Source organism: Ochotona curzoniae, unplaced genomic scaffold (genome assembly GCF_017591425.1).
Source record: "Ochotona curzoniae isolate NIBS_2020 unplaced genomic scaffold, NIBS_Ocur_1.0 contig_2723, whole genome shotgun sequence".
NCBI lineage: Eukaryota > Metazoa > Chordata > Mammalia > Lagomorpha > Ochotonidae > Ochotona > Ochotona curzoniae.
The window spans coordinates 27,220,434-27,232,662 of NW_024465573.1; the positions used below are offsets into that span (position 1 = coordinate 27,220,434).

General features: G+C 42.9%; 1 protein-coding gene across 2 annotated transcripts in view; it reads left to right on the forward strand.

Moving 5' to 3' along the window:
- Window positions 1-6,865: 6,865 nt before the first annotated feature.
- The window catches only part of SLC36A4 (solute carrier family 36 member 4), a 52,450-nt gene continuing 47,086 nt past the window's right edge, over window positions 6,866-12,229 (forward strand). The window contains exon 1 of one of the 2 annotated variants that reach the window (XM_040977147.1): window positions 6,866-6,999. In XM_040977147.1, coding sequence (XP_040833081.1) covers window positions 6,951-6,999 — 49 coding nt within the window. In that variant the 5' untranslated portion in view covers window positions 6,866-6,950. The remainder of the gene's footprint in view (window positions 7,000-12,229) is intronic. The other variant, XM_040977148.1, reaches the window with a different exon arrangement.

Below are 12,229 nucleotides of genomic sequence, written 5' to 3' on the forward strand. Positions count from 1 at the left end.
ACCTGGAAGAAGCTCCTGGCTCCTGACTTCAAATTGGTTCAGCTCTGGCCATTGCCACCACTTGGGGAGTGAATCAGTGGATGGAAGATCTTTATATATTTCCTTCTCTCTGTATAACTGTCTTTCCAATAACAATAAGTAAATAAATCTTTAAAAAGCAAGAGAGACCTCAGAGTTTTCTTCCCCTCCTTCAACCACTGTAAGGACACGGTATGTTGGCAGTCTGTCAAAGACAACAGTACTTTCTCCAGAACCTGACCCTGATGGCACTCCAATCTCAGGCTTCCAGTCTTCATCTTTGTTAAGAAATAAATACGATGCTATAAGCCATCTAGTTTGGTGCTTTGCTATAGCAAACCAAACTAACAACAGGTTTTCAGGAAAGCCAGCAAAGGATGATGTAATACTCTAAGTATAGGCAGTGGGGAATGAGAACATTTCTGTCTCTAGTCCTGGATGGGCAACAGGAAGAAGAGGATTGTTTGATCAAAGCCGTGGTCTTCATTGAAAGATGCAGCCAACCCTAAATGACTCAGTAAGGAGACTTCAGGGGAATTAATTCCTAACCTATTTCCTCCTCTGTTCCCAATGACCAAGCCTTAATTGAAACCAGAACTCAAAAGAGAGCCCATTAAAGCATTCTATATATGGTCTTACAGTGCGTAGAGTTGGACTATAAAATGGAAGATAACCAGAGAAAGGTATGAGATACCCAGTATGTTCCCTGACACACAGATAATTTTTCATTATGCTGATAAAGAAAAGAATACACAGACAAGGCTAGCTCTGTTTTTTAGGGACTGCCAGTGGTTAACTCAAAAACTTTCCTGAGCTGTTCAAAGCTTTATAAACATCCAAATATGTTTTGGTCTACTTCTTGTTAAGAGAGCTTTCCGGTAACGTTATCTCTTGTGCTCAGTTGTGCATGGTGCGATGACAAGTTTAATAGCATTGCTACCGATTTCTGTGAAGAGCAGCAAAGTGTGCTGGTTGGGGAGATAATGTGAAATCCTATGCTCACCCGTGTTTCTGGCTGGACTCCCTTGCTCTCTAGATTGTCACTGTTTTTCTTGGAATCTCTCCTTGGGTTAGTCAGTGAAACAGTCAGTGCTTCAATTCAGTGCTTTCAGAGAACTTCACATTGTGTGGAAAAATTTACCCTTTGCCAATAAACTGGAAAAAGACACAACACTTGTGGCTTATGATTGATGATACAGTTTTATGTATAAGTAATCTTAAAGAGGGAAGCACTTGTTGTTGGATAAATCACTAATGTTTTAAACCTATGTCTTAGATGGCAGTGGTCTTTAACTAAGAAGTTCCCTTTCATTTAGACTATACAATTTCAAAAGGCTTTACAGAATATCCACACTTCCTCCACCATTTTTATTAGTCTCTAAAATCTGAAAATGCTATGTCCCCAGAGAGGTATTTGGCATTAAATATAAAAATCTGGAAAGAATTATACAATAAGATCTGTGACTTTAAAAAATAGAACATTTTAGGGTGTTAATGACTTTCTTGGATACCTAATAAAAATTACCAGTTGGGCCCGGCGCGGTGGCGCAAGTGGTTAAAGGTCCTCGCCTTGCACGCCGGGATCCCATATGGGCGCTGGTTCTAATCCCAGCAGCCCCGCTTCCCTTCCAGCTCCCTGCCTGTGGCCTGGGAAAGCAGTCAAGGATGGCCCAAAGCTTTGGGACCCTGCACCTGTGTGGGAGACCCGGAAGAGGCTCCTGGCTTTGGACCGGCATAGTATCGGCCATTGCGCTCACTTGGGGAGTGAATCATCGGATGGAAGATCTTCCTCTCTGTCTCTCCTCTCTGTATATCCGCCTTTCCAATGGAAAAATAATAAAAATAAATCTTTTAAAAAAAAAAAGCAGCAGTTGGCAAGAACTTATGTTTCTTATGTAAACAAGTATGAGGAAAAGAGAGAGTCAGAGAGAAAAATGCTGCCATCTGCTCATTTACCCCCCAAATGCCTGCAGCATGGGCTGGATAGGCCAGAGGCAGGAGTCAGTCTGGCTCTCCTGTGGAGGCAGGTCCTCCATTGTGTAAGTCCTCATCTGCTGCCCCCTGGGATGTGCAGTCACAGGAAGCTGGAATTGGGAGTGAAGCCGGGACGTGAGTCCAGGCACTCTCGTGTGGAAGGCTGGAACTGTAAGCAGTGTCTTAACCACTAAGTCCACTGAAACATCCACTTTGAACTGTTTTGATAGTTTTATTTTGCCTTTACCTTCGTATTTCTAAACAACATGCTTGTCACACCATTAATTATTCAACTAGATACCACTTTTCTTATAACTATGAGAAATGGTACTTTTATGGCTGTCTTCATAAATATATTTTTGCTCAGACTACCCACATTCGCTATTATTCATAGTATGTGTTATCATGACTTTACATATATGATTCATTGCCAAAGCAAATGGTCTTCTATATTTTCTTTCATCAATATTGTTTATGGAAGTTAGTTTCCCCTCGCTCCTTTTTTCCCTCATCTGCTTTGCTTTGTTCACATTTGTGGCTAAATCTCATATTCTCTAGAAAGTATTAAAAAAAATTAAAAAAAATTAAAAAAAATCTGTTTACTTTTGCATACTGTCAAGACTATCAATCATTTTTTTTATCATTCTCTCTTACTGCCTCAGTTTAGACTGGCTGTTCTCTGCCTTCTGTTGGCCTGCTGCCATCTGTGATTCTGGAACTTTCTATTAGGATTTTCTCCTGTGATGAATTCCTAGATCTCATGGGATGTACACAATTCAGTCACCATATTTGTCAAAATGTTGCCTATTCTAGCCTTTCATTAGCTTGAAATCTAGTTAGGTATAAAATTCTAAGTTGGATGATATGTTTTCCTTCAGAAATTGTAGTGCAATGCAGTGCTACATTTGCCTTTTAGTCCTTTTTGTTTTGCTGCTTAGTATTTGTGTATAATTCAAATTAAATGTAAATTTAACGTAAATTTCCTCTCTTTCTCAGGAGTTAATTTTTTTTTTATGTGGGAAAGATTTTAAACTCTTCCTATCCTTCTCGATGTTCTAAAATTTTTACCGTGGTGTATCTTGGCCTAGCTGTGTTTTCATTTGTTTTATTGGGCACTCAGTGAGTAGGTCCTGAAAATTTGAGAACAAATAACCTGACTTGTTCGATGGACCCTTTGCTTTTATTATTTTTAAAAATATTTATTTACTTCTATTTGAAACGCAGATTTACAGAGAGAAGGAGAGACACAGAGAAAGATGTTCCATCCTCTGGTTCACTCCCTAAGTGGTTGCAACAGCTGGAGCCAAGCCAATCTGAAGCAGGAGCAAAGAGCCTCTTCCGGATTTCCCATGTGGGTGCAGGGACTGAAGGACTTCAGCCATCCTCTGCTGCTTCACCAGGCCATGATCAAGGAGCTGGATGGGAAGTAGAGCAGCTGGAACACAAACCAACACCCATTTGGGATACTGGCACTGCAGGTGGAGGATTAACCTGTTTACCACTGTGTTGACTAAATTTTATTATTTTTTACATTTACATCTTTTGGATCTTTTTGTTCTATTTTCTGTTTACTCACTATTCCTTTTTCTATAAAATTTTATTCATGTTTTATGGATTTTTCTTCAAAAATTTAAACTTCAGTCACCTATTTCAACTCTGCTACTTTCAGACACTACATTTTCGGTGTTTTTCGTTTCTAGTGTGCTACATCAGTCATTCAGAGTTATATAAAGCAAAGCTATTGATAATAAAAGTAAGCTGCCACTAACTACCCATCAAAAAGGCTTTCAAGATGACAGTGCTACTCAGCATGTTTCCTAGGTTCATCAACTGGATAACCATGAGGCAGTTATCAGTTGGAAGTGAGTGAGAAGCATACCTCTGCTTGCGCTCAGAGTAGAAGGGCAGGAACAAGCCTTCAGATAGGAAATGAGTGTGTTGTTGTTTTCTCAAGAGACCAAGACAGAGTGGACACCTGGGTCTCCGTCTGCTAAGCCCTTGGAAACACCTCCCTTTTCCACACAGTCATGTTTAAGGCTCCTGCAGGTCCTACCACAGTTTGTAACTTTATCTACCATTCATTTAGGTTATCCAAGAGTGAAAATCATATCTGAGATGTTTAAATATTAACTTACCCCTGGGAAATTTTACATTTGGAACTGAGGAAAAGAGACCAATATTCTTCTGGTCACTGGAATTCCAAGATACAGAATTTGAAAGTTTTTAGGAAATATTTATCTTGCCAAACAGATGGATAATTCTAATGAAATACTTCATAGGTGTCTAAAGCCAACGTGTCTTAGAACCATTTCTCCATTTATGAAATAAAAAAGCTGTTCCTGTTGCTTGAAATGCTCCTTCACCTACAGATGCCGAACCAATTCTTCCTTGAAGTGTCAGTCTAACCATCCTCCGACAGGCCCATTCCCCAGTCTACAGTGGGTGCCTGTTAGCACTGCTGCTTTTTTTTTTTTTTTTAAAGATTTATGTTTTTAATTTTTATTGGAAAGGCAGATATACAGAGAGGAGAGACAGAGAGGAAGATCTTCCGTCCGATGATTCACTCCCCAAGTGAGCGCAATGGCCGATGCTATGCCGATCCGAAGCCAGGAGCCTCTTCCAGGTCTCCCACATGGGTGCAGGGTCCCAAAGCTTTGGGCCGTCCTTGACTGCTTTCCCAGGCCACAGGCAGGGAGCTGGAAGGGAAGCGGGGCTGCTGGGATTAGAACCAGCGCCCCGGGTGTGCAAGGCGAGGACCTTAACCACTTGCGCCACCGCACCAGGCCCATAAGAGACTTTTTTTTAAATAAAGTTTATCACAAGAAAAAACATAGTTTTTACATATGCATGGTAGTTACATATATAAAACTATCTATCTATCTATCTATCTACCTATTTATCCATCCATCTGTCTAGTTCCGTTCCACTCAGTTTTAGTCATCCAGGGGAGAGCTTGCAGTGCATCATCTAGGGATGAGGAGAGTGTATGTACATCCTTTTCATTTATAAAATCAGGGGCAAAGTCATAGTAAATATGTTCTCAAATAGCAATGCATAAAACCCACAATTCTCTTGAACAGTATAATCATCTCTGTGTTATGTGGCTTATTCTACTATCACAGCACACACACAATGAGCCTGGCTACTCAGGCCTCTCCCAAGAAACCCAGGCCTGAATTCAAGTCAGGCCTTTTTCCCTTCCATGGTGCCAGACTGGCTTTCTTGGATACTGAGATTAGAGGACAATGGCATTTGATCCCCTGTAACACTCAGAAGAATGGTCTTCAGAAATACAGTCCCAAGTGTTCTCCTTGCAAAGGGCGGTTTTAAGAATGGCTTGAGTGAGGGCTTTCACTGCTGTGTGGTTGTGCTCTCCTGCTGGCCAGCACCCCAACTCCCCGGAGGGACAAACCGCAGCAGTTTCTGGGCAGATCTCTCTCCTCTGTGTCTTGTATTGTCTTCTGCCTCGATTACACTTCGGATATTTACCAGGAACACTTCAAATAAGACCTCTTTGGGAGGCTTGGATGTGTGTGTGAGTGAGGGAGTGGAGTAGTTTTAGCATAAAAACAATTTTGGCAAACCATTGTTATCAGTCCATTATCTAGTGAAAGCCTTCCTAGAATTCAAGAGGATGAAAGGTACAAATATATTTAATATGTAATCCTGTGCCCTTCCCACTTTAAAGCAAGCTTTATTTTTCTTGGAAAGGCAGATTTACAAAGAGGAGAGACAGAGAAAGATCCTCCTTCTGCTGGTTCACTCCCCAAGTGACTGCCACAACCGGAGCTGAGCTGATATGAAGCCACGGAGCAGGAGCTTCTTCTGGGTCTGCCAAGCGGGTACAGGGTCCCAAGGCTTTGGGTCGTCCTCTACTGCTTTCCTAGGTCATGGGCAGGGAGCTGGATGGGAAGTGGAACAGCCAGGACATGAACCAGTTCCCATATACGATCCTGGGGAGTGCAAGTCGAGGATTTAGATGCTGGGCCATCACGTCGGGCCCATCGTGTACCCTTTCAACCTTAGACTTTAAATATTTAAGGCCATACGATGCGGTTACACCAGTGGTCCTAGGTCTAGCGCCCGTCAAAAAAAAAAAGCTGTCTTAAGATGATTCCATTGGATAAAACAGACAAATGCAAAAAATATTTGGAATGCAAGCGATTGCAAAATCACATGTTGTTTTCAAACCAGAGGCAGTCTTCATCCAGGGATTCATCAAACTGATTGGCACCCATCTGCGGGGCCAGTTTGCATGCTGGTTGAAGACCTCGCTTGGGCAGCAGACAGTTCTCTGCCATTCCCTAGTTCGCTGTCTTGGGGAAGAGGGTTCCCTTCTGGAAAACAGGCTAGAAACAGGCGTGCGTTACCTCAGAGGGCGGTCACTGCACTGAGCCCATACATACTGCTTACAGTGGTGGACAGCTATCCGTGTCTTTGAACCCCGATTTTCTTTCAGCTCCCCAGGGTCAGCGTAAATATCTTGAAAGACCTCTGTGCTGAGTGGGTTCAAGTCTTACTTGAGTGCTTTCTCCAGAGAGGATTACAGGAGAAGGAAGCCTGAGGGTACTAGCTAGTGTCTGCCCTGTGATTCTTCCAGGTTGACTGGCACTGCATCTCTCCCCCGGTTGAAGTTCACGCGCATCCCTAAGGCCTGGGTCCCCGTCGGCTCGAGGCTCCTGGTCCCTGGTGGTCTCAGGGGGCGCCCCGGCTCCGTCATCCCGCCCCTCCGTGCTCGGTCCTCGCCCGCTCTCCACAGGCCGCGCCCGCGGGCACCGGGGGAGGGAGGCGGTCGCTCGGCCGTCGCTCGGCCGTCGCTCGGCCGCGGCCCGTGGGCCAGGCGGCGCCAGCGCGCATGCTCAGGGCGGCTGGGCCCGCGGGGCGGAGGCGGCCTGGGCCGGACGCGGGCCACGCAGCGGCGGGAGAGCGCTCGGCGGCGTCCTGGAGACCCCGGAGAGATGGAAGCGGCGGCGGCGCCGGCCGAGGCGGCGGGGCACGAGGAGCTAGGTCGGTGTTGCCTGTGGCCCAGGCCTGAGAGAGAAGCGGGTGTGTGGGGCTGGGCGGCGGGACGCTGGCCCTCGCCGGGGCTCCGCCCGCGTCGGGGCGGGTGTGTGTGTGTGCGCGCGGGAGAGAGAGACGGCGACGCGTGAGGTGGTGGGGGCGGCGTGCGGGGCCCGCGCGGTGCCGGTGTGAAGCCTTGGAGCGCGCACCTCCCCGGGACGCTTGCAGGGCGGCGGGGTCCGCGGGCCGGCCGAGGGCTCGGGCGGGGGCAGGGCTGTGTGCCGGGCCGTCCTCCGGAGCCGGCCGGCTGGTCCAGGGATGCTGTGAGGAAGCGGCCGCCCGTGGCCCCCGGAGCGGGAGGGACCTGTAGCTCCAGCGCTGGGCCGAGTTGGTCTTCCTGCTTTCCGCTGTGCTGTCTGTCCCTGGGCGACAGGGAATGTTTGTTTTCTCACTGTCTGGAAAAAAACAAATAAAGGTCAAGCTGGGGCAATAATGTCCTCCTGGTTAGGAATTTCACCTCCGAGTGAGTCAAACTCAGCTGTGGAAAGGTACTTTAAAGAAAGCAGGACGATGCTCTTGTAACCATATGTATTATATATTGCAATTGGTTTCTGTTAAATCAACCCTTTGTTGAGTGTTTATTGTGTTCAAGCAGTGTGCTTCGTCTTGCACATAAGCCCCTTGTCCTTTAATCCTCACACAGATTTGGTGAGGTAAGGCTGGGGCTGTTGTTTTATGGATGTAGTCATTTGCATTTTATTAGTGTCAGACTCAAGATGTGAATGGAGGTGTAACACTTTTAAGTTAACCAGTAACCTGTGTCAGGATGTGGGAGGTGAGTGTTCTCGTTGCTGGCAGGAACAGAATAATGTACCGTTTTACCTTAATTGTACACGTCATTTGACACAGCAAACATCACATTTCTTGAGTACTTCTCAAAAAAAGGGAACAAGCATGTATATCCAGAGATTGCTGCTACAGTATTTGTGTCAGAGAAAAGCTGTTAACTCTTGTTGTCTAATTAAAGGAAATTGGTTAGGCAGATGTGATCTACAAGCTAGCCGTTAAAAGGAGTATGCAAAGAGCATATACATTTTGATTAACTGAAAAAAGTTTCGGATCCTTTCATTACTTTTAAAAGTTTCATGGGTGCATTAATTTAATGCATACTCACTGAGCTTCTTTAATACACTTGAGACACATTGCGAACAAAGCAAATAAAGATCCTTGTTGTCTGGCTTGGTTCTAGTAAAGGAAAGCAGACCTAAACATTAGCGGCAGTAATCATTTAATTACTTGCCTGGTGAAAATTGTTGTAGAAAACAGGAGCAAGCCCAAAGAACTCAGGAATGAGGGTGGGGTGAGAAATCACACATACCTAAGAATGGCCCTCATTGAGCACAGAGGGAACATTAGTCAAATGAGTACGTGGGGAAAGGCTGTCCCAAGCAGGACAGAACAGCGTAGGCAGACAGGAACAGAAAGCAGAGGAAGGTGCCTACAGCACTGACCAAGACAATGTAAGGCCAGGTTTTGCAGGGTCTTGCAGGTCATGGAAAGGCTATGGGTTTTACTCTGAGAGAGCGGGTAGTAGATCCCATCACCCCCACAACATTTTAATGAGATTTTCCAGGCCTGTTCATATAAGGTTCGTAACTTCTAACACAAGGAGTTCTGTGATTAGGAAATATAGAACCCACTCATGACATCTAAGTGGCTAGTAAATACTGTTCTTTTTCTACCTGAGTAATGATATATAGAAGCAAACTCTATAGAATTTTAAAATGTCAATCTTAAACGAGACATTAAGGCTGATTATTAATAGCAATTAGTAATTCTGGCTGTTGTTTGAGCTACAAACTATGCCAACATGGGCAAAACATGGAAGGTAATAGAAGAGACTAGTAGTTCAGATCCAACAAAAATGCTAGCAGAGTTAAGAATATGTAAGTTAAAATTGAGCAGTAATCCCAGGGTAATGAAAACAATAAGAGCTAATTTACATTACACATAAAAGATCTTATTGATAAATGTCTTCATGTTTTTTATTCAGTCACAGTCTGAAAAATGTAATTGCTGTAGACAAAAATAGCAGTGTATAAAATAGAACAGTATTAGGCAATGGATTTCAACCTGCCTAGACATAATTATTTTTGTTTATAAATGGAATAAAATAGAGGTATAAAAATTGCTAACGTTTCAGTCTTGTAATTATATATTATATATGTCACAATCTGATATATGTTGTATTGTAGTCCATGTGTACATAATAATGGTACACACAAAGGAATATTCTTAGGAATACTTCTGTGCTTTCTCTTACTGCTGAGATGTTCTGTGCTTTCTCTTACTGCTGAGATGTTCTTCCGGCCTGAATTTTCTAGCCTAAAATCAACCTCAGTTTCTAGTTGTAGTCAGAGTAGAGAAGGATCAGATGAATTTGGCAATGTGTATTAAAATACTTACAGTGTTAATTCCTTTCTACCATTCTGCTTCCGGAAAGCCACTACAAGTAAGAAAGGAATTCTTCCCAAAGATAGTAACTGAAACATAAATGTTGAAAATTTAACAGTAACCTAAATATGAAACATCAGGAAATTGCTGCAATAACTGAGGCACATACACTTTACAAAGTGTTGCGCAAACATTAAATTATGGTTCTGTAGTCTGAGTGAAGCAAGGAGAAGTGTGTCATATACTGAGTATGAAAAAATTGAATAGTCCCAATGTTTTTACAGTAGTATTTTAAAAAATTGAATGAAAATAATGGAAAGAAAATATACCAAAATGTGAATATGCTAATGAGAATATAGATGAACGGCGGGATTAGGAGTGCCTTTTCATCTTTTTCTGAAAAATGTACAGAAGAGAAAGTAATCAAACTTCATTGCTTTTATGCTGGCATAACGGAGGAAGTCATTTATGTTTTGTCAAGTGAACTAAAAATAAGTAGAAAGAGCCATTGTAACAAATAACATGATTTTACTAAGTCTGTAAAAAATTGTATGAAGTTACTGGGACAGTAGTTTATTCATTTTGGGGTGGAGACATTGACACAGTGGGAAGCCTTCCAGAGGTCCCGAGAGCCTGTGAACTAATGTGCAGGCCATAGCTATTTATGTACGTAAGAGAACTTGTACCTTAGCATCTTTCTCCCAGTGATTTCCATCCTGGTAACATAAAAAAAAAAAACCCTTTTGTAAACTAAATAACATGTAGTCATTGTATTGTAGAAATTTAGAATGAAAAATAGCATTTTTGAAATTAAAAATTATCCAACCGCTTAGAAATTACTCTTGCAAATTTAGATACACACTTACACAATTGATGTTATGTGGTTCCATGCTTTGAATACTATGTGTATGCTGATAACTTCAGAATCTATGTCTTGACCTAAACTTTCACTAATTCACTAATTCTAGACATAAATCTAATTACCTGAATGACACCTGCAGTTTGATATGTAATACACATCTCAGAGTTAACATGCCTCAAACTGAATACCTGGTGATCTTCGCTGTTCACCTGTTCCTCCTGTGACTTCAGCCATCTGTATTCGTTACCTACCACCGTATGACAATTTCTAGCAGTTGTTGGGAGACCTCAGTTCTGTGTAGTCCTTTCTTAGGACTACTTGAATATCTTTACAATGTAGCAACTAACTTTCTCTAAAATGAGTGATCCAAATCAGAGCACGGAGGAAGACATAATGCCTTTTATGATTAGTGTTGAAGTCACAATTCATTGCTTCTACCAAATTTTATTCCTTAGAAGTTACTATCGGGCCCGGCGCGATGGCGCAAGTGGTTAAGGTCCTCGCCTTGCACGCCCGGGATCCCATATGGGCGCCGGTTCTATCCCAGCAGCCCCGCTTCCCTTCCAGCCCCCTGCCTGTGGCCTGGGAAAGCAGTTGAGGACGGCCCAAAGCTTTGGGACCCTGCACCCACGTGGGAGACCTGGAAGAGGCTCCTGGCTTCGGACTGGCATAGGATCGGCCCGTTGCGCTCACTTGGGGAGTGAATCATCGGATGGAATATCTTCCTGTCTGTCTCTCCTCTATGTATATCTGCCTTTCCAATAAAAAAATAAATAAATAATAAAAATAAATCTTTTAAAAAAAAAGAAGTTACTATCCAGCCCACATGTACATGTAAGGAAATTATATTCTTCCTCTTGAAGGCTGACACATCAAAGAATTTGTAGACATTATATAACTACCCTAATGTCTCAGATAGTGACAATTTCATTCCTGTAGATCCTCATGTCCTTGAAGTCGACATTGTCTCCTAAGGGATAACGTTAGTTCTACTTATAAAATATATCCAGTCTGACCACTTTTCTGTTTGCTGCCACCATAAGGCTCTGAAGGACCTGCACATCTTTTTCTGGAATTACTGGAATACCCTCATGCTTTTGCTTTTAGTCTCTATTGGCCTGTTTGTCACACAGCAGCTTCTGAAACCCTTTGAAAACTAAAGTTAGATCATTTCACTCCTCTGCTCAAAACCAGTGCTCTGCTGTCCAGAACAGAACGGTGGTCATTAGCTATATGTGCGTATGGCACACTTGAAGTGTGGTTTTTCTGGATTGAAATACACTGTAGATATTAAAAGCTGTATTTTTAAAAGTTAGAATGGGAAGCAGAATATAAAATCTTTAATTTTGTTAACATTAAAATTCCATGTTGAAATGAGAGTATTGTGAACACAGCAAATATCTCAAAATTAATTTCATCACTTTTGCTTTTTAAAAATATGTGCTTACTTGACAATTTTTAAAGTTGTTGACTGACATTATATATATATATATATACATTTAGAAGGCGTTACTGAGTCCGTATTGTGACTTAAGGCATTTCACAGCTATGTGCAGTGCTAGCATTCCATATGGGTACCGGTTTGAATCCTGATTGGTCTGCTTCTGATCCAGCTCCATGCTAATGCACCTGGGAAAGCAGTGGAAGGCGGACCAAGTCCTTGGGCCCTGTTCCATGTAGGAAACTTAGATAAAGCTCCTGGCTGTGAGCTGGGTCAGCCCTGGCCATCGTGGTCCTTTGGGGAATGAACAAGCAGAGGGAAGATTCTCTCCCCGTCTCCCCCTCCCAGCTGCCTTTCAAATAAATATTTGTTTGGTTTTTGTTTGATTGATTGGTTTAAGAGAATGTTGCTGTAGTGGCTTTTCGTCGCTGAGAACAGTGCACGGAGCTGTATGTAATTGGTTTTCTGTTAATCTCATG